Source organism: Eublepharis macularius, chromosome 3 (genome assembly GCF_028583425.1).
Source record: "Eublepharis macularius isolate TG4126 chromosome 3, MPM_Emac_v1.0, whole genome shotgun sequence".
In the NCBI taxonomy this organism is placed as follows: domain Eukaryota; kingdom Metazoa; phylum Chordata; class Lepidosauria; order Squamata; family Eublepharidae; genus Eublepharis; species Eublepharis macularius.
Window position 1 is genome coordinate 67,182,093 of NC_072792.1, and position 20,573 is coordinate 67,202,665.

At 40.2% G+C, this 20,573-nt stretch overlaps 2 protein-coding genes across 4 annotated transcripts in view; one reads left to right on the forward strand and one right to left on the reverse strand.

The window, feature by feature from the left end:
• Window positions 1-532: 532 nt before the first annotated feature.
• TRAPPC2 (trafficking protein particle complex subunit 2) lies at window positions 533-7,842 on the reverse strand. The gene is made up of 5 exons (XM_054973289.1): window positions 7,751-7,842; window positions 5,687-5,800; window positions 5,087-5,235; window positions 2,698-2,779; window positions 533-1,847 (listed from the first exon to the last, which is right to left on the reverse strand). Exons 2-5 carry the CDS (start codon window positions 5,777-5,779, stop codon window positions 1,749-1,751), a joined length of 423 nt encoding a protein of 140 aa, XP_054829264.1. The 5' UTR covers window positions 5,780-5,800; window positions 7,751-7,842; the 3' UTR covers window positions 533-1,748.
• Window positions 7,843-8,011: 169 nt separating this feature from the next.
• Window positions 8,012-20,573, forward strand: part of OFD1 (OFD1 centriole and centriolar satellite protein) — a 42,511-nt gene continuing 29,949 nt past the window's right edge. Inside the window, exons 1-9 of one of the 3 annotated variants that reach the window (XM_054973286.1) lie at window positions 8,012-8,250; window positions 9,279-9,380; window positions 12,612-12,812; window positions 13,509-13,577; window positions 13,666-13,696; window positions 15,487-15,594; window positions 17,434-17,567; window positions 18,921-19,094; window positions 20,424-20,530. In XM_054973286.1, coding sequence (XP_054829261.1) covers window positions 9,285-9,380; window positions 12,612-12,812; window positions 13,509-13,577; window positions 13,666-13,696; window positions 15,487-15,594; window positions 17,434-17,567; window positions 18,921-19,094; window positions 20,424-20,530 — 920 coding nt within the window. In that variant the 5' untranslated portion in view covers window positions 8,012-8,250; window positions 9,279-9,284. Of the gene's footprint in view, window positions 8,251-9,278; window positions 9,381-12,611; window positions 12,813-13,508; window positions 13,578-13,665; window positions 13,697-15,486; window positions 15,595-17,433; window positions 17,568-18,920; window positions 19,095-20,423; window positions 20,531-20,573 lie in introns of those variants that run through there. The other 2 variants (XM_054973287.1, XM_054973288.1) reach the window with 2 other exon arrangements.

Genomic DNA, 20,573 nt, shown 5'->3' on the forward strand with positions numbered 1-20,573 from the left:
AAACTGCTTCAGCAAGCCAAAAACTATGTTGACCTTCCTTGATAGTCCATAGCAATATTCCACCCTCATGAATGTTTCTTATGGTTAAGAAAAGGATCTTTCTCTTTAGTCATAGGTACAGCATCAGTAGTGCAGAGTAGTGTCCTTGAAGCAGGAAACTTAACTGCGTACCACCTGATTCTCACCATTATCAAGACCTGTTTTTGGTGCTGGTTACAGCACTCATCCCATTCCATAAGCTGATCAGATGTATATGCATGCATTTTCCAAATGGAAATCAAATGGGTAGTCCTTGCTCTTGGTTCCTTATATTTCTGTTCCTACTCTCATGGAGAATATTCCAGTCAAATGTGGACACTGGCATTTCCTCTTAATGGAACAACACATTCCATTTTGTGCTACATACATTTTTTGGTCTGGCCCATCCCCCTCATTAAGTGAGAAAGTAATCTCTTCAAGAAGAAAAATAAATTTACAAGGTACATAATTTTGCCCCGTTTTCTTTCTTGGCTGGTCAGCGGCTATAATACAACAAACTTTGCTATACACCATTACTTAAAGCAGTCACCTTATGCCAATTGATTTTATTTAAATAAACCACACCTTTTTACTGACGCTAAACTGAGAAACTTCAGTGCACAGAAAGTAATGCTACAACACTTACTTGGGAATGTCACTGCAACCTCTACAACAAATGCACACTTATACAATACCACAACTTAAAGAGAATGTACAGTTGAACTCAAGAACATACTTTAAAAGTTTTTATACAGTATAAACAAGTTCTTTAATGCTTTAGCCAAATCATGCACACTATTTTGGCCTTTAGTCTTTAGTTACAGACTTGGCTCTACTGGAGCATTTTCACAGATGGCAGGATTTTTGCCTACATAGTGTAACTGACTCCTGCCTTACAGGGGGCATTTTGGGCTGCAACACGGAGAGATCCTTCTGTCCATGGAAATCCTCTAGTGGAGCCAAACCTAAGGCTGTTTTTGATACTTCACAGCTGTAAGATAAGTTTATTTAAGATGGTACCCTTAGCTATAACCATATTAAAAACTATGGAGTCTGCAAATATTGTAATGTGCTTACTGTAATATTTCAGACTAGATGCAGTGAAAAAATTGACTCAAAAATAAATTAAGCATCTCTAGAGTTTGAAGAGCCACCTGAGTTGCAGCACATGACTACATAAAAGTTAAGATATTTTCATATACAAGTCTTAAGAATACTTCATGCTCTCTGTTAACAGCCATTTGCCCCTTAAAATTATGACTCTGGCTTGCTGACCAGTGTGGTGATAACAAGAATTTCTTTGGAATCAACTATTTTAATCAACTGTTTTAAAAAAAATAGGTGAATTTCTCTCCCTACTTCTCTCCTGCTCCATGTCCCCCCGCCCCGGGTTCTGAGCACTGATTAGTCTTAATATTGACAAGCCTTGAGGGATAGAATTAGGTATAGATTCTTTCATGATAACACTTAATAATGACAGCAAAAATCCCTACATTCTGGCTTTAGGTAACAAAGTGGTAAAGAAGCTAGCTATATTTGTATTAATGTTTTGACATAAGTACAAGATTATATATTTGAACTGATCCAATTACAATTAGTAATGTTTGAACTCCTGGAGCTGTGTTCTTGTTTTTCCAAATTAACAGCATTTTTAAACTTACTGAGAGTAGCAGGTTGGTCTCCACAGGTTCAAGAAAAAGTCAAGTTATTTAAATTAGTTACAGTTCAACTTAAGTTAAGAGATGCTTCTTCCCAAGAAATTGAACTTTTCTGTCAAATGCAGTTGATCGAATGGGTGAATTGGGTTCATAAAATGGATTCATTGCAAACTGAGGAGAGAAAAAGTCATCAGTATATTGATTTCAATGGACTTTGACTGGAACAACTTTACGTAGAATTGCACCATAAAAATCCTATGATGAACTGCCACTTTTTATAGAACCAATGCAGTGGTATGACACTTGGAAGTATAAAGTTTTCAGAAAGATTTTTAGACAGTGTCTAAAATAGGTGTTGGCCTGGGATCTGGAGGACCCAGTTTCAAATTCCCATGCTACTATGGAAGCTCACTGGGTGATCTTGGGCCAGTCACACGCCATCAGGCCAAATCACCTCACATAGTTGTGAGAATAAAAATGGAGAAGAATGATGTTAGCTGTTTTGAGTCTCCATTAGGGAGAAAGGTAGGGTATAAAGGAAGAAAACATCTGTAAAGGACCAACATTTCAGTTGCAGCATTATTAGTGTGTACCTTTGTCTAATTTTTTGAAATAGGAATGGGCAGAGGACCACATATTCCAAGCTTAGTAGCCTTGTTTTTAAATAGGCATGTCAGGCACTCTTGCTTTCTGCTGTACAGATGCAAGGCAGAAGCAGCCCATTAGTACCTGCTACAGGATTTCACAAAATAGTAGTAATAGGTGGAATGTACATGCATAGCGACTCTTTCCAACCACCCCATAATGGAGTAAGCTCAAGACTTCCCCATCAGTTGTCAGAAACAGAATCCTGGTTGCCACTGACAAGAATATTTGTGGACCCTTGTGGTGAGGATGGGTAGCATATGGGCAATTCTCTGATAAAAAACAAGTTTTAGAAATGATCTGTTGGGTAATGTATTGCTTTTCTGCACTTTAAGGAACGTAATGTAAAATGCTCAAGAAATTCAAAGAATCTCACCTTTATGTACAAGTCATAAACATCACTAAAGAAATTTTTGATTCCATCTTCTTGCCTGATATCATGAAGCATTATAAATCTCATATGTAGAACAAATTAAGAAAATATACTCAATAAGAACTGATAAGGCTATTGAAGTAGAACAATATTTTGTGCCACAGGAAAGCCAAACCTACCATGGTCACCAGCCGGTTAAAAGTAAATGTCACCTAATATCCCTCTTCCTAAGGTGGGAAAAGGGGAAAAAATTGTGAGTAAGCAGTCTAGGAGGTTTATGTAGCAGTGGTGACTTGACCACATTATGCCAAACTCTGAGTAGTTAGTTAAAATGCACTCAGAATAATTCTCTTAGCCAACTGTAAAATTAATGAAATTTCCCCCATATACAGACTGAATACCTTCTCTTCAAAAAATATCCTTCTAAACTGTCTATTTCGCTTTTTGAAAATACTTGTGCTATGTTACTGCCTTTATAGTCAGTTTAAGAATACGCTTAACTTTTGCTGGTTTAATTTAATTACAATTTTATTTCATTTTTAATTAAAATAGGTAAATATTGTATATTACTACATACAGTACTACTACAAGTTATATTTCAGGAACAATGCACTACAGATTTTAAATAAAACCGAATCAGTGCAAAATGAGTCACAATATAAGTTATGGGAAGATGGCAAGTTATGAAATAAGATTACTTGGTAGTATATGGGTGAACATATAGAAGTCAGGATATGGCTTTGCAAATTTATATTTTAAAATATTTAATCTTTAAATGTAATTATGACAATATGTAAATGCAAAACCTGATATTCTATTACTTTGCCACTGACTTCCAGCCAATATTGCTTCCAGAAGCATAAAATAAAAGTTATTTTAAAGAAGGAAGGCCCAGGTGAGCCTGATCTTGTCAGATCTCAGAAGCTAAGCAGGGCCGGCCTTAGTTAGTAATTGGATGGGAGACCTCCAACGAAGACCAGGGTTGCAGAGGCAGGCAATGGCAAACCACCTCTGGTAGTATCTTGCCATGAAAACCCTGCCAGGGGTTGCCATAAATCAGCTATGACTTGAGGGCACTCGCCACCACCATCACCACAGAAGGAAGGACCACGTAATCCAGAACCCAGGACAAGAATTAAAGTCAGTCTTCATAAACTGAATAGAAAAATAAACCACCATTTATACGTGAAATTACTCTTGTGGTTTCAAATCCATCATAAATCCGAAGTAACGTAAATGGTGCTATTCTATGCAGAGTTATTCTAAAGCCATTTGATGTGCAGGATTCTGTTTTAGGCTGCAAACCTAATGGGGATTAAGCCCTATTGAGTAACATGGGATTTACTCCTGAGTAGACATGCTTAAATTAGGTGCCTAAGGGAGCAAGCCACTAAAATTGACATGGGCAGGTACCCAACAAAAGCACAGTCAACCAGCATATTGTATTAACCAGTAACCTTAATTCCCCATGGGTGCGAGTTATCAAAGCTTTTACCTATAGCACCAACAGCTCTATAGGAATACAGAGAGCCTGGCGGATTCCTGTAGGGCTCTGTCCTATACGGAAGATCTTAGGGGGAAACGGGAGGTCTGTATATGATTTCTCTATTCCCACCCAACCTTTCCTCTATCTGATATGAATTACTCGTGTTCTTACGCATCCATCCTAAATTGAGTTAGGATGTTTATTTTCAGACTATTGTATTTAAGACAACAGCCTGGCCTGAAATGAAAATATTAAGATAACTAGTAACAAATTTGAAGTTGCATACTATGGTTTATGGATGTACAACATAGGGCCCTGCAGCTACCTTCCACAAGCTATCTCCCTTCTCCACTTCTCATTGATTCCTGGGATGCAGCAACAACTTTTCTCTCACGTGGTGAGAGGGATCAGAACACTTATTCTCAGCTTTCTCCATCTCAAAAGTTTCACCTGAAACACAAAAATCCTGGGATGCCGGAAACATGGAGGGTTGTCATTCTGAGAACAAGTGACAGGCAATTCCCCCTCCCCCACAGTTACAGGCCATAATAGAGCCAGGTACCATCACTGAGTGCATAACTCCAGTCAAGAGCCAGCAGGGCACACTTAACTATGCAAGGTGGGCACCCCTGGATTTACTGGATTCCTAAAGAAGTGACTGCAGTTAAAGACATGCCTGGGCAAAACAAAAACAACTTTTCATCTTTTTTGTCTGAAAGGGGCATGATGCTTCTCTACTTATGGCAGTTACCCACCCACCATCCAGCCCTCTCCTCCAAATCAACACATTTTAGTTTGCCAAATACCACCCCCTATTCTTCTCTTCAAAAAACCAGAGGAATTAACTATGACCAAAATAATCTCTGAAGCAACTTAATTATTAAACTCCAGTAAAACATAAAAAGGATATGTCCTGCAGTGACAAAAGCAGAAACAAACCATTCATTAAATTTGTCCACAGTCTTCAGGTACATATTATTAGATAGCCACATATTTTCATCTACTAGATCAAGAGCAGCATGAGCTATGAACTGATTGAGATGGCGATGGTCATCCTGTGGAGCACAAGACAGCAGGAATCACCTTCAAATACAGAGAATACTGAAGTAAAGCATAAAACAATTTTGATATATTGTTAACTGCTCAGTAATAATGTAAAAAACCCTCCGTGAATGATTAACCAGTGAACTACTACAAGCTGAACCAGAACAGAGTATTAGTAGATATTCTAGTTGAACCAGTTTCTCAAGATACCAAAATACATGCATTGAAAGAAAAAACCTTCCTCACAGTGCCGACATTAGGTCTGATTCAGATGGGAGGAATATACTGGAAATTCTGAGATACAGCACAATATTTTAGGAATACTTTGCAATCAGATTCTCTTGCTACTCCTTGAAAAGGACAATGTAACAATCCCTGAATTTATAGTTGTTGCTAGCGTCAGTTTACTGTGGGAGGCTGTTTTTACTATACTTTCGCAAAACATCTTACACAATTTCTCACCTTAGACTCTACTTTACCAGTTGGCAGAAATTCCATTTCAAACACTGGATTATCATGATGGCCCACAATTACAAAGTAGTAGCTTCCAGACATGATATTCAAAATATTGCCCTTCTGAAAATAACAGATTAGAAATCACACAATTTGAAAAGGCCATCTCCATCCTAGGTTTTAAAGTATATCCGACAGGTCTCTTGTTTTCTCAGACTGAATATTTTTCTTTTTTTTTACCACTCCAATTGATGATTTCTTCAGAATTAGGAAGTTTTCCACCTAGATATGTGAAGGCCTGGGGAAAAAACACACAACCCCCACCTGAGAACTTTCCCAATATAAAAACTGGAAATACTGAGGAATGCTTTAAAAAATCCTACCAAACATTTTCTCTTTTTGGGACAAGTAAAATGCCTTTTAAGATAAGATTTACTGCAAAAATATGTAGTATGAAGATTTTTTAATGTAAGACAATCTAGAGCATTAGAGAATTCCTGTATATACAGAAGACACATGCAACACTCAAATCCAAGATTAGTACAAACTCTCCGCCTTCCCCTCACGATTCCAAGAGCATCTGGAGTGTTTCGGGACAGCCCCGCACAGCTCTAAAGGTGGATTATCCGTTCCTCCCTCTTTGCAGACTTTGCTTTGGGTAACTAGTGGGGCAGGCACCGAAATGCAGCCAGAAAACACCACACAACCATGCAACTGTGACACGAACCCACAACAGAGAAACCTCACTCATGAAATGAGCAGGCAGTCTTTGATACTCAGGGATTGCCTCCTGGGGTGACTATGATGTAGATTGGTGGAAATAGCAAAAAAACAAGAATCTGTTGTCATCTTGATCTGCCCCTCTCTAGCCATCCTTTTCAGCTCTTTTCTCAAAGTGCTAGGACACAGACTGGAAAACATACATTTCATTGTCTTGCAGAAGGTGAAGTTAGTATTGTCAATGATATGTTTATTGTTGAAGCTTTGTCCGCAGTTTCAGTGAATGTTTCAGCCCAAATAATACTTTGGTATTTTTAATACAAAACACTCTCAACTTGCATTTTTCATACTTTTCTGATGGCAAGAGACATGTGCTAAAGTAGCATCTAATGCAGGAGCTTGTTGTTCTAAGGCATTTATACTTTATGAATATATCAGGTAGCTCAGTGTTATATGTTAAATTATAAATGATACATTGTTAAAGTGGTGAAAGCAGCTTAGGTTTGATGAAACATTATTGCACATATTTTGATTTCCCCTACTTTTCCTGGTGTTCTTTCCCTCATGACTACAAGATTTTCCAAAATTTTTACATCTCTATTCCCCTCATATAGATCCTAGATATATCTTTTTGTTCTTTAAGCCTATTAAGTATTATCTGCATAAATTATTATTGACCATCATTATTCCAGAGAGATAAGTAGTGTTAGAGCTACATATGACGATGTTGTGACAGCTATTTGAAACAATAATTTATAGGACCTGCCAAGATGAACTTAATATCGAATTTGGAGTGTTTGGAGGGAAAATGAAAGCTTGTGCTCATTGTCTTGTAGTATGCTGGCCTGTCCAAATAAAAGACATTACTTGGTTATTATCATCAATAAACTATCTTTTTGTCTATTTCAAACTAACACATTTTTTAAAAAAAATCCTATTGAAAGTCACCTGGTTTCAAAGCTAGAAACATTTTAAAGTGTCTTGTTTTTTCACTTCCACTTCATGGATAACTACACACCGGTGCCTTAAAAAAAGATTAGGGCCCTGTAGTCCTCCACAGCATAATCCCCCCACCCCTAATCTCTGCTCATATTCGGCTACGTCTCTGCCATGACCTTCAGTTCTCCAGTACCACCACATGCAGGCGGTTTAAGGATGTTCTGTTATTTCAAATAAGCTTGCCCTTTCGATAGCCTCTGCTATTTGACAGGGATTACACTACGGCAGGGGAGAACAAGGAGAGCCCCCAGCGGATAGCCCTTCCTTGTGCCCGGTTGCACTTCTGCTATTAGGAAGGAATAAAGTTCTACCCCCCTCGAAGGGGCTCTAACTGGACTGAGAAGAAGCGCTTACCTCTGTCCCAACCAAGGAAGGCCACACTATGCAGTCTTTCCGGCGCAGCTTAATGTCGTCACTACGCCCGGCTGAAAACCCAAACAAACCCACACGGGTTAAAAACCGAGACTGGTGAAAGAGGCAGGAAACCCAGGGTTCTCGCGAGAATTACGATGCAAACCGCGCGTTTGATGGGCGGTAACAATAGGAACGGGCCAACAATCGTTGGCGCTGTGGTGGGCGGGGTTTCAGGCGCGGCGGTTGAGCGTTGGACAATGTAGAGAGGTTTCTCTGTTGTGGGTTCGTGTGGTGTCTTCTGGCTGCGTCTCGGTGCCTGCCCCACTGGTTGCCCGAATTAGAGTCCGCAAAGTGGGAGGGCCCGAGAATCCGCCTTCAGGGCTGTCCCGAAACACTCCGGATGCTCTCGGAATCGGGGGGGGGGGGGGAGGCGGAGAGTTGCAGCGACTTCTCCTGTAGCTGAGAGCAAGCGCTTCGCTCGGGCTGCCTTCTAGATACAGGTAATCTCAACCCAGCCTCGGAAATCGTAAGCTTGTGTTTGCCACGGCAGATATTTTATCATCTTCTAAACCACAGGGTGTGTGTGTGTGTGTGTGACGGAAATCACCGGTACTGAGCATTGGCCCCTTTTTTGAGGGTTCTCCCAAACCCCGAGGGAAGGGGGATTTAGGGAGATGGGCTCAACCTTATGTATGATTACTGGCACGTTTTCGTTTACTGTTCTAGACGTCTGCTGAGATGCTGTTCTGTGGTGTTGGCCGCAGGTGTTAATTCTTCCTCTATAAATGGAGAACCAGATCTGTGTTGGTGTGCTAATTCATGCGGAGCTCTTTCAGCGTCTCTAGATTTTATGCTTTAAGTTTAAATGACACCCTAGGTCATTCATCACTTCAAGAGGACCTCGTTTTTTGAAGCATCGGAAACGCATTAAGTCATTGATACAATAAAATGGCTTTAATTATGATACATTTTTTATTTCGTCCCTCCCTATTCACTAATCTTTTATACTTGCCAAATCTCTTTTAAGAGTCCCATTCCTTAAGATATGCTGCATAGTACTGACATCTTCAAACTTCATTGTAACTGCAAGAGCTTAGTTACAGAAACATTAACAATGACAAATCTCTAGCTCTCTAATGCTTTTGCAGTTTTGGGGCTTCAGGATTTGCAAGTTTCTGAGGAGAACATAGGAAAGTAACTTGTGTCCCTCTCCCAATTCTGTGTATATTTTCTTACTTCTGTAGAATAATATGCTTCTGTAAATCCAGTAATATTGTTTTAATGTTAAAGCTAAAATTTCTTCTCCTTTATTTTAGTAGGTTATCTGTTGGTGAATAATCCACATTCTGCTAAAACTTTTTGCCATCTTATGCATGTTCAGTATCCTCCTGCTTGCTAAAAATCACTTAAGATTTTTAATTAAATTCTAAAAATTAACCTTTCAATCTGCAATGTGAGAATAAAATATTAAATCTAGCATAACCTTTCTGTTCAAATATATCACTGTAGATTTTTGGTGTGTTTGTAGATCTCAATGTCTTCACCTGAATTTAAGTCTCTGTCACAAGATGAACTTCGGAAAAGACTGTATCAGACATTTAAGAACCGAGGTGTTCTGGACACACTGAAGGTATTTGATTTAAATTAGACTGAAACTGGTGAAGCTGGTCATCTGTAAAATGAATTGGAACTTATTTTTTATTTGTAAGAAATTGTTAATACTTTAAACTTTTTAATGAAAACTGCCTTCAGCAGAATACCTTCAGCTCTCATGTTAGAAATTTGAAAAATGCAAATAGCCATAGCAAGAGCACACACATTCTAATGCTACTGTTGCTACTGCTCCTCCTCCATAGTCTGACTTTCTCACTGAAATCCAAGGGAACTTACACAGTGCAAATGAAAATACAGTGTAATCTTAAAAGTTAGGATATTAACTGAGCAATGTACAGAATGAACAACAGGACAGTCAGGGAAAGAGATACAATAGGGTATGGTAGCAGAAGATTTGGAAAATAAGCATAAAGCCAAGCATAGATGTAAAATCTATGAAACAAAGCATAACTAATTTATATGGCATGTTTTGCAATGAGGAAATTCCCTAGCAGGCACATGACTACATCAGGAGATAGTATCCAACAGAGTAGCGAATAGTCCCTGTCCCTACCAATGCATTTGTCTTGCTGCATCTGACTAAGAGAACTGTGGTTCTCGAAAGCTTATGCTACAGTAAAGTTGGTTAGACTTAAAAGTGCTACTGGAGTCTTTACTATTTTGCTACTACAGACTAACACAGCTGACTCCTCTGGATCCCTGTCTTGGATAGTTTGCAGAAAGCCAAGCGAGTGGGAGCTTTCATGACCTCCTCAGTCAGGCCATTCCATGAGGTAGGGGCTACCACAGTGAAAACACTTGTACAGATGGCTATTGCACAATATCTGCAGAAGTCCCTGTCCAGATGAGCAAAGCCGCTGTGTTGGAATATAGGGGAAGAGGTGGTCTCACAAATGTGAGGGACCAAGGTCATGAAGGACTTTAAAATTCATAGTCATGACTTTGAATTGAGCCCAGTAATTGATGGGAAGCCAATGGAGTAACTGCAAAATGGGGGTGATGTGTATACTCCATTTAGTTCCTGAGAGTAAATGAGCTGCAGTGTTCTGCATCAGATGGGTCTCCCAGTCAACTTAGAGGGGCCAATGTAGAGTATATTACAGTAGTCTAGTCTCGATGTTACTGTGCCATGAATCCAGGTGGCCAGATCAGCCATGTCAGGATAGGGGACCATCTTACAGGCTACTCTGAGTTATGAGAAGGCTTTGTTTACAACTGTTTTTACTTGCTTCTCTAGCAGCATTGCTAGATTCAGTATAACTCCTAGGCTCTTAAATGAGTCAGCCTGGGTCAACTGAACCCCATCTGAAGCAAAATGCCCTTCAAGATCTCTGCTTTTCCAACCAGCATCACTTATATCTTGTCTGGGTATAATTGCAATTTGTTTGCTTTCAGCCATTTGACAACAGCTGACAAGCAGCTACTCAGTACCTCTATTGCATCGCCAGGGGATTTTGATAGCAAGATACAGTTGGGTGTCACCTGCATATTGATACCCAATTCCATAGCTATGAATGAATTCTAAAGGCTTCACATAGAGGTTGAATAACATGCTGGATACGTTTGTGCCTTGTGGAACCCCACATGATAATTCCCACACTAAGGGTGACTGGTTTCCATTAGCAACCCTCTGAGTATGTCCCATGAAGAATGATTTGAACCAGTCCAAGGCACATCCCCTGATACCTACTTCTGCCTCCAGATGCCTTAGCAGGATGGCATGGTTTACTGTGTTGAAGGCTGCAGATAGATCCAGGAGGAGCAACCATGAAGCATGGCCTTGGTTGACATTCAGGCTGAGGTAATCATCTAGAGCCACCAGAGCCATAGCTATCCCATGGTCTGTCTTAAAACCAGACTGAAAAGGGTCTAAAGCACCAAAGTTATCCAAGAAGGCCTGGAGTTGGTCAGCTACTGCTCTCTCAACTACTTTGCTCAGAGAGGGTGGATTAGAGACTGGGCGATAATTGACTACATCATTTTTGACTCAGAATGGTTTTTTAATTAGTGGGCTGATGACTGCCTCTTTGAAAGGCTGAGGGAAGGGGCCTTGAGTTAGTGACTAATTTATGATAGACATCAGGGGCTCTTTTAAGTGGTCTTTACAAGATTTTAGTAGCCAGGATGGTCAAGGGTCCAGCATTTCTATTAGATTCAGCGCAAGTTTTCCGCTAACATCTTTCCAGATATCTCTTTAGGTCACCCAGCTCTGTGGTGAATCACAGGGCTGGTTTCTGCTGCAAGGGAGAGAGGGGTCAGCAAGGAGCAATCTTGTTTCAAGGAGCTTCAGATTCCATGCTTTCACCACAGCCTCAATAGAGCTTGAGTTTGGAGTTCTAAAATCCCCCAACATGTTTTGGAATCCAGAAGGGTCTGTGAGCCTTCATAGGCGGACCATTTTAGTTGGACTGCCCATTTTGTGGGCTATGAGGGCTATGTTCACCCTTGACTTCAACAGGTAATGGTCAGTCCATGGTTTAGGCCGAAATCTCCAACTTTGAAAGAAGGCCTTCTCTCAGTGGCTCAGAGCAAACGGTGTGCACCTTTCTTATCAGGTACATTTATGTGAGGTAAACCAATGAATATATAGAATTCATTAGTTATTAGTTGTAATCTGGAATAAACTTTTTTGATTTGGAAAATATAGTCCTTTTAATTTTGCCTAATAGAAATCAAATTGAAAAGAAAATAAATTTTGGATAACATTTGTATATTCTGAATTCAGATTATTTTTCTTTACCCATCTAAAAATGAATGTAACCAAATTTTAAAATTTGACTCTTGACAAATATTCAATGCAAATCCTGAATGATCTTCATTTTATTATTTAAAATATTTCTTCATTTTCTGTCTGTGTCCTCCTTGCTTGCAAATTAAACATTCTATACTGCACTTCGCTTTTTAAGCTTGGTGGGATTCAGAAAGGAAAGTTGGAATTTGCTAGGTGCTGTTTGTGATAAGTAAACAAAATCTTCTGTATATTTGTAAATTTCTGCCTGAGGTTTCTCTCGATCAGGGCCTCAGTCTACTCAAGAGTCCTAAACATTCTTGCATGTATTGTTCCAAGATTGCTCAACTGTACAGTGTTTCTAGATACATTTGGAAATATTATAGATCTTTATTGTAAACAGGCTGTCAAGTTTCATAAAAGTCCAGTCTTCCTTTACATGCATTATTGGGCCACTTACAGCACAATTTTAATGTTAAATACACCTTGTCAAAGTCTACCCCTTTCCCTCTTTTGCAGACTCAGCTCCGAAACCAGCTCATACATGAGCTAATGAATCCAGTTTTAAGTGGAAAAATTCAGCTACAAACTGTTTCTACTGACTGCAGTTCATTGTTAATTGGTGCTTCCAACAGTCTGGTGGCAGATCACCTGCACAGATGTGGATATGAATATTCACTATCTGTCTTCTATCCAGAAAGTGGGCTAGAAAAGGATAAAGTAAGCATGGGCCTCTTCTGAAGGATATATGAAAGTATGCTTTGTGCTTAAACAAAGCTATATTGTCTGTATAATAATAGTGATAGTGGAAAAAAAATGTGTTGACTTGAGTAGCTTGTTGACTTGGTAGTAGCCGGAGATAGGAGACCCACTTTTGCCAGGACGGTGTCTATACAGGAATATGACATCACAGGCAAGTGCAGGTCAGATACAGTTCTCTGTGTAGGCTCGGTTGTGCATTGCCTATTGAGGATATGACGAGCATACCAAATTACCATGCAGCGGAGAATTAGCCACCGCAGCAGTTGAAATAGATTGTTGCACCCGGTCAGTTCCCTTTAAAATGCATTTCTGCTTGTAGTTAGGGGAGCACCAGCAAGAATTTTGACTTGAGCATTAGCCTTGTCAGATGTTGAACATCCATCCAAGTGTTTGCCATGTATGGAGGCTTGTAAGGATATGGGGATCAAGTTTTTTAGAATTAAGATGTGGACCAGTATATGAGAATAGGGATTAGTAGTTGTAGGTTTAGATTCCTGTCATCAGTAGAAAAGATTTAGATGGAGAAGCACTGTCCTTGTCCAGTGATACAGTTGGTTGTGTTGCTCTAACTTTTCAAATTTTGCTTTTTAATTATAAAGTATATAGCTGTGGATAAGAGATAAACAATGCCTTTCTTTTTGTTTTCTTACAAAGCTTCTTACTATTCAAGATCTGCTGCAGCTGATGAGAATCAATCCTCAGACTGGCCTTTACAAAACACTGGTAAAATAATCTTGTTTTTGAAAATCTGATCTATTTTAAAAGCTGAATAAAGTTGGCTAAAAATATTCTCTTTGCTTTCTTTCTACAGATTTCAGCCTCTCAAAAGGACAATGCAAAAGGTATGGTTTTACTGTACTTAAACAGTTAGCAAACAACCCTGCCCCCCCCCCGACTTTGCAGGCATCAATCCAAAGAAACTATAGATGCATCTTTGAAGGCCGTGACTGGATAGTTAAAGCAGAGCAGGCTGAAATTGAATCCAATAAAGATGGATGTCCTGTATCTGGGTTGTGGGCTGTCAAGTGCAGAGTTCTGGCTCCCATCTTTTGATGGGGCGCCTCTTGCACCTGCTTCATCGGTAAGGAACCTGGGTGTTGTCTTAGATGCCTCCTTATCAATGGAGGCTCAGATCATGGCGCTTGCCAGATCAGTATTTTACTATCTTCACCAGGTCAGGCAGCTTGCCCCCTACCTCTCTTCCCGCGAACTAGTGACAGTGATCCATGCAACAGTCACCTCCAGGTTGGATTACTGTAACTCGCTCTACACTGGGCTGACCTGGGGCCTGGTTCAAAAGTTGCAACTGGTCCAGAACGCAGCAGCACATCTTTTGACTGGGACTCCGTTCCAGTCACATGTGATACCTGTGTTGTGCCAGCTGTGCTGGCTCCCAGTGGAGTTCTGGATCAGGTTCAAGGTTTTGCTGTTGACTTTTAAAGGCCTTAGCGGATTGGGACCAACATATTTGCGGGACCACCTCTTAACCCTGTATCCCCCGGAGAGCACTTCGCTCACCAGGAAAACACTTAACTGGTGGTCCCTAGCCCCAAGGAGGTCCGTCTTGCCTCAACCATAGCCCGGGTCTTTTCAGCCCTGGCCCCAAAAACTCAGGCCCAGTGGGATTTATCATCATTCTGCAGGGGCCTGCAAGATGGAGATGTTCCTTAGACTTTTGATGGTTGAGGCGACTAGGCCTCTTTGACCTCCCACTGGGGAGGGGGAACACTCTCGCCCTCCTGGGCTCTGCCTTTGCTGCTGTTGCTATTTGTCGCCCTGGACCCATGATGATTATGTGCAGGACTGTACTTATAAGCACTGCCAAAGGAGGGTTGTGGGATCACAACTATGTTGTTGCTGCTACCTGTTTTTAATTGTTTATATTGTATATAATGTTATACATTTTTAATTGTTATTATATGTTGTATTACTTTAATCTGTATGTTATCCGCTCTGAGCCTCCAATAAATGAAATGAAATGAAATTTGGCAATTGACTTCATGGTTGTTTTCACTGTGGCATGCCTTAGTGCTAGAGGCCAATTGCTGTCTGGAGAAATGCCTTGAAAGTGATGGAATGGTGCAAAAAAGCATAGTTTTTCATAACTTATTTGCATGCAGTATGAGTCTCTCCACACAACTTCTGACATGTTCTTCATGTGTCAGCGGAGCCAGCGGAGATCGCTCCAGCGGGGACAGATTCTTTCACAGTCCTCAGCCACCTCTGGCATGCCAGGCTGTCTCCCCTTCTGGAGCCTTTGCCCTGCCAAGGCTCAGTTAATTCAAAGTTTTAAGCAGTGAGAGTGGCAGGGCAAAGGCTCTGGAAGGGGAAACAGTCAAGCACTCCAGAGGTGGCAGAGGGCTATGAGAAAATCTGTCCCCTCCAGAGCAATTTCCACTGGCTCTGTCTTTTAAAACTACGCTTCCCAGCTAACATTGCGTCTCCTGGCATTTGATGAACACGCACCCAGGCATCTCATGTACAGAGATTCTGAAATACTTTTTGTTTAGATTTGTTGAGCTTTGGTAATTAGCAGTTTTTTCTTGTTGCAAAATAGTATTTATTGCTCCTGTTGAGGTTTGAAAAACTGATTTGTTGCAGAAGAAATATGTGATAATAGGGCCTCTCTAAGGTTTTCTTGTACAGGTTCTAATGGAACTGGTAGAGCATAATCTCTGTAAGGAGGCATGTAACACAGGAACTCAGACAGGTTCCATACCATCTTATGAAGAATCTCTCGGTAAGTGTAGTTACTGTACCTTTTTGTTTGGCTTCAATATATTTGTCAGCTAATGCTTGTGAGACAAAATAGTAAAATTGAAAAATTCTGCTGGCATTTCCTTGGAAAAATGGGTGTGTGTGTGACCGTTTATAAATATACTGCAGTGCAAAGAGCTTGTGCAGACTAGGTATATGTAGACAACCTCAAGGATCTGGGACAAATGGAACACGCACTCTCTGTTCTGTTACATACAAGAGAAACACAAAATAACAACATGCGGCATACATGAAACCATCCCCATACACGGCCTGCAACAGCCCTCCTTCTTCTGGCTTTATCTCAAGAACTCTCTCTTGTGCCAAGATGTAACAATCCTTCTTCAATGTTGAATAGGGCAGACAGTATAGTTCAGTAGGGGAACATCAAGAGCGCTCACAGGATGAATAAACAATCCAGCACCAATACAAAGGGACTGTATACAGAATGAAGGACAGGATGACAGCTGTTAGATTGTAGGATAGGACTTAGATCTAACTTAGATGATGTAGTCATCATTGGGAGATTTCTGTTTTCACATTTATAGGCATTTCAGTATGCAGTATGCAGACGAGTTGATAGCATGCTACTTCAGGAATTCCTATCAAGGACACTATAATGATTTCATGTGATCTTTTAAGTTTGTGGCAGTTAGAACATTTGCAGTATGCTCCTAGGAATGCGGCTTTTAGTATCTTGGCATAAAGGTCTGATTCCAAGCAGTCAGAAAGAATGGCAACTGACTAGCTTTTTGTGTGTCTGTAGTTCTTTCAAAATGTATTATTATTTAAAACATTTTAATGCCATCTTTCCATGCAGCTTAGAGTCCCAAGGCAGTGAACAATCAAAACTATCAAAACAAGCTTTTAAAATACAAAGTATAAAAACAATTAAAAGCAACAATTAAGTAAAAACACATAACAGGTAAAAAAACATACAGGAAGGAGGCTAAGTGAAAGAACACTGATAAAAATAGGTCCATTGTCGCCTGCTAGCAGAAGATGATAGAGGGGGACAGACAGATTTCCTAAGGGAAGTAATTCTGTAATTTTGGTGTCACAACTGAGAAGGCTCTTTCTTAGGTTGCCCCTGATCTATCCTCAGACAGCAAGGGTACCCAAAGACAGTCCCCTGAAGATGACTACCATGGATCATGTGGGAGTAGGCAGACCTTAAGGGATGTTGGTCCCAAGCTGTATATGGCTTTAAAGGTCAAAACCAGCCTGTTGAGTTAGGCCCAGAAGCTAATCGGGAGCCAATGTAGGTGGAACAAGACTAGAGTGATATTGTCCATATGATCACAGATAATGGTGCTTATAACTTCTCTTACAGTGAAATCTTAAGCAGAGTTACTCCAGTCTAAGCCCATGAAAATCAGTGGTCTTAGACTAGAATAACTCTGTTTAGGATTTCACTGTTAGTTTGTTAGCAGCAGCTCATGGGATTTAGAACCTCTAGAGCTCTGAGAGAAGGAGGAGGGGGACACAATGCCAGGCAGGAACATACTAAGCTCCTTTGTGTAGACCGGGCCATAGACTAGCATGCTCAGATGCAAGCTAGGCAGGAAGCTAAACTGGAGCCAAGGATTCAGTTGCCAGACATAAGCTTTTCTGTCTTTCTGTATGCACCACATACCAGCTTTTTTGTGGCCTTTCTACTATTTTGCTACTACTTTTAATAATTTCTTGGAAGCCCTTTCAGTAAAAGTAAGATAGATCAGTAACCCTTGTAAAAAAGAAGAGTACCACCAGTCAGAAATAGCATGAGGAAAACGTTTAAATTTAATCACATTCAATGGGATGTTGTTACATTTTTCCATAGCTGAGAAACTTCAACTGATTGATGAGCAGTTTGACAAGTATCCTCAACGCCACATATTTGAGTCTTTAGAAGTAAAGCTTGCTGAATACCGAAAAGAAATAGAAGACCAGCTCCAAGTGGAAATGTCTCAAAAGGTCAGAGAAGTGGAAGGGGAAAGATGGGTAATTTCATTACAGAAATCTTATATGACCGTAAGATTTTACATGTGTTTGTTTGTTTCTATAAAATTTACTTTGTCCCCCAAAGTATACAAAAGAATAATAATAAAAGCAGGGGGTGAACATTTATTTAACTTAGGTATTATTTTCGCTATGAATTGCAAGAATATTAACTTACTAGTTTGCAAATGCCCCTTTTCATTTCACCCACTCCAAAGATTTTGAATTGTTAAAAAGAAAGGGAGGGAGAATGTACATTTAAATGAATGTTCATATGGTGCCTTAATTGTTTTTTAAAATGAGGACAACTCACCTAAAGTGAAGGGGAAGAGAAAAGACAAAAATATAGTACTGATTTAGTGGTCAAATAATTGACCAGTACATTTTTCCTTGTATTGCATAAACTGTACTAAATCCATGGAAGAAAAAGTACAGCAAGTCTTGTTTTGTTTGTGCACTCTGATAGGTTGTGAAGCTGAGTCAAAGCACTTCCTTGGGAGTGCAGGTTGCCTAGAGGCAGTGTGGCTGCAGAAAAAGGGAACCTGGAGATAAATATATGAGTAAAGATGAGAAGCTGAGGAAGAGAGCAGCGAGAAAGCAAAGAGGATAGACAGAAACTTTATATGGGCAGGGCAGCCTACATTAGGGGAACAGTAACATAGCAGACAATTTTGTTTGGATTGTGAGGCTTGTTGCCATGTGACCAAGAGTTACTCCCAGTGCATTTGGCCAAATACAGTACAGTGCTTCTCTCTGTTTCATTTGCCAGCACACTAATATCTTCCCAGGTAGATTTAGGTTTTTAACACTTGGTAACAACTTGTTAAGTTTTCCCATTGGTTAGTGATTAGGGAGAAGGATGCTGGACAGGCTGGGAAGAGAGCAGTGCCTTCCTAAGCAGAGTTGTCCCATGTAAACCCATTGAAATTAGAGGGCTTAGAACGGTGTAACTTTTCTTAGGATTGCTTAATCGCTGAAGGTAGAAGAACAGAATAAGCAGTAAAGTAAAAAGTGTGAGCCGTAGATACTGACTCCAAGGAAGAAATCAGAGAAGGGCAATGGGAGGGAAGTGAGAATAGAGATGATGTTGGGAGAAAATTCATGTGGGTATTGCTCAGGGTAAGAAATGTATGTGTGGTGCTGATCTGACTGCCATCTCTGGTGGCTAAGAGTAGTGAAGCCAAAGAGGGAGAAGGTCTGAATTTCATATTTTGAATTAGTCAGATCTTTAGTTTGGAGTCTTTTAAGTTTGAAACCACCGTTAAGGTGCAAGCTAACCTTTTTTGCTTAACAAAGTTGAAATTTATAATTTTATTTTAAATGTAACAGTTACATCACTTTAAAGAGGTTGAAATATCTAAAATGAAAATGGATGAAAGAACACGATCCCAGAAAGAAATCTCTGAACTTCGCAGAGAGTTTGAAAAAACTCACCAAGCCAAGGCAGAAGCTCTAACCATACGTGAAAGAAATGCCATTGAAAGGCTTCAGAAGCAGCAAGAGGTAATGTTCAGATGTTGTTACTAAGTGGAATGCTAGTGGGTTCTACTGTCTTTCAGTTCAGAGATGGTTGGTTGGTCCACCACTAACAGCCATACTGGAAATTCAAGATGTCGGTGTTAACCTTTAAGGCCCTTAATGGACTGGGATCTACCTATCTTCAGGATCGTCTCTCCCTGTAGGTTTCCCAGAGGGCATTATGCTCTGCAGATCAACATCTGCTGGTGGTCCCTGGCCCCAAGGATGTTTGCTTGGCCTCGACCAGGGGTGAGGCCTCCAGCCTGGTGGAATGCTCTCCAAGTTGAGACCCAGACCCTGCGGGGCTTATTATAGTTCCGCTGGGCCTGTAAAATGGAGATGTTGTGCCAGGCCTATGAGAGTGGTTGAGGAGCTGCCAAACTATCCTGCTGGGCCTTTGCCTGTTTTGCTTTGTTCTGCTCCATTTTTTAAAGACGTGCTGATTTTGTTCTTATGATTTTAACTGTTATTTATTGTGTTTTAAATTGTGGTTTTTATGATCTTGTGACCTGCCCTGAGCCCGCTTGCGGGAAAGGTGGGATATAAATCCAATAAAATAAATAAACATATTGGTAATGACTTAACATGGGTGCCAGTATAACCTAGTTCATACACATCTCAGCCCATGAATGGGTTTGCATAGGGAAGGACAGGCATCAAAGTCACAATTCACCATGCAGTGAATGTTACTTCTAAGGTGGATACTCAGCAAAGACAGAGTAAGTTCAAGGTCTTTGTAAAAAAAAAATGTGGTTGTGTTCTCATGATCTCTGCTTTACCTACCTCTACACTGCTTGTACACCCAATTACATTGTTTTAACTATGTGTGTTTACTAGTTTGCTCCTAAACATCAACTTACAGTACAGTCCTAAGGAGAGTTACTCCAGTCTAAACCCATCAGTTTCAGTGAGCTTAGACTGGAGCAACTCTGCTTAGGACTGCACTGTTAGTTTAGGGAAAATGTTGTCACTGTTACTCACTTGCAGTAGGTAAGTATGCAGGATGCTGCATTAGATGAAGCGGGAACATATTTTCATTCCCTACATTTTTTTAGCCAGTTTTTTAATAAAAATTTCTGTATGCCCACAGCTGTGCCCAATAACCCTGTTTTCTGGAGTCCATTCTGTTTGATACTCTAATGGTAGTTAGAGCTATCAGCAAACTGCTTGATGTATGGATTCTGTACCAGTGTATAGTTACAGCAACAAACTTATATGCTAGCCCTTTATGACTAAACAGAGCTTCTCAAGATCATACGGATTTTTCTGCTGCTGCTTTTTGGGTGACATATAATAAAAATGTTTTTATAATAGATTGATGCCAGAGAGATTTATTTACAAAGACAAAGTCTACTGAAAGATATTGAAACGATAAGAAGTCGAGAGGCAGAACTGAAGCAGAGAATGGAAGCTTTTGATCTGTGAGTTGCTAAACATGGAAGTGCTTGGTTTGGGAAAGTCTCA

Excerpts from the sequence above, each read along its gene's own strand:
- TRAPPC2 (XM_054973289.1), bottom strand. The coding sequence starts at position 5,779 with ATGTCTGGAAGCTACTACTTTGTAATTGTGGGCCATCATGATAATCCA. Across the intron at positions 2,780-5,086 it reads TTTGTCACTGCAGGACATAT|GAGATTTATAATGCTTCATG; the intron begins CCTTTTTATGTT and ends TGTTCTACATAT. Across the intron at positions 1,848-2,697 it reads TTTATGACTTGTACATAAAG|TTTGCAATGAATCCATTTTA; the intron begins GTGAGATTCTTT and ends TTCTCTCCTCAG.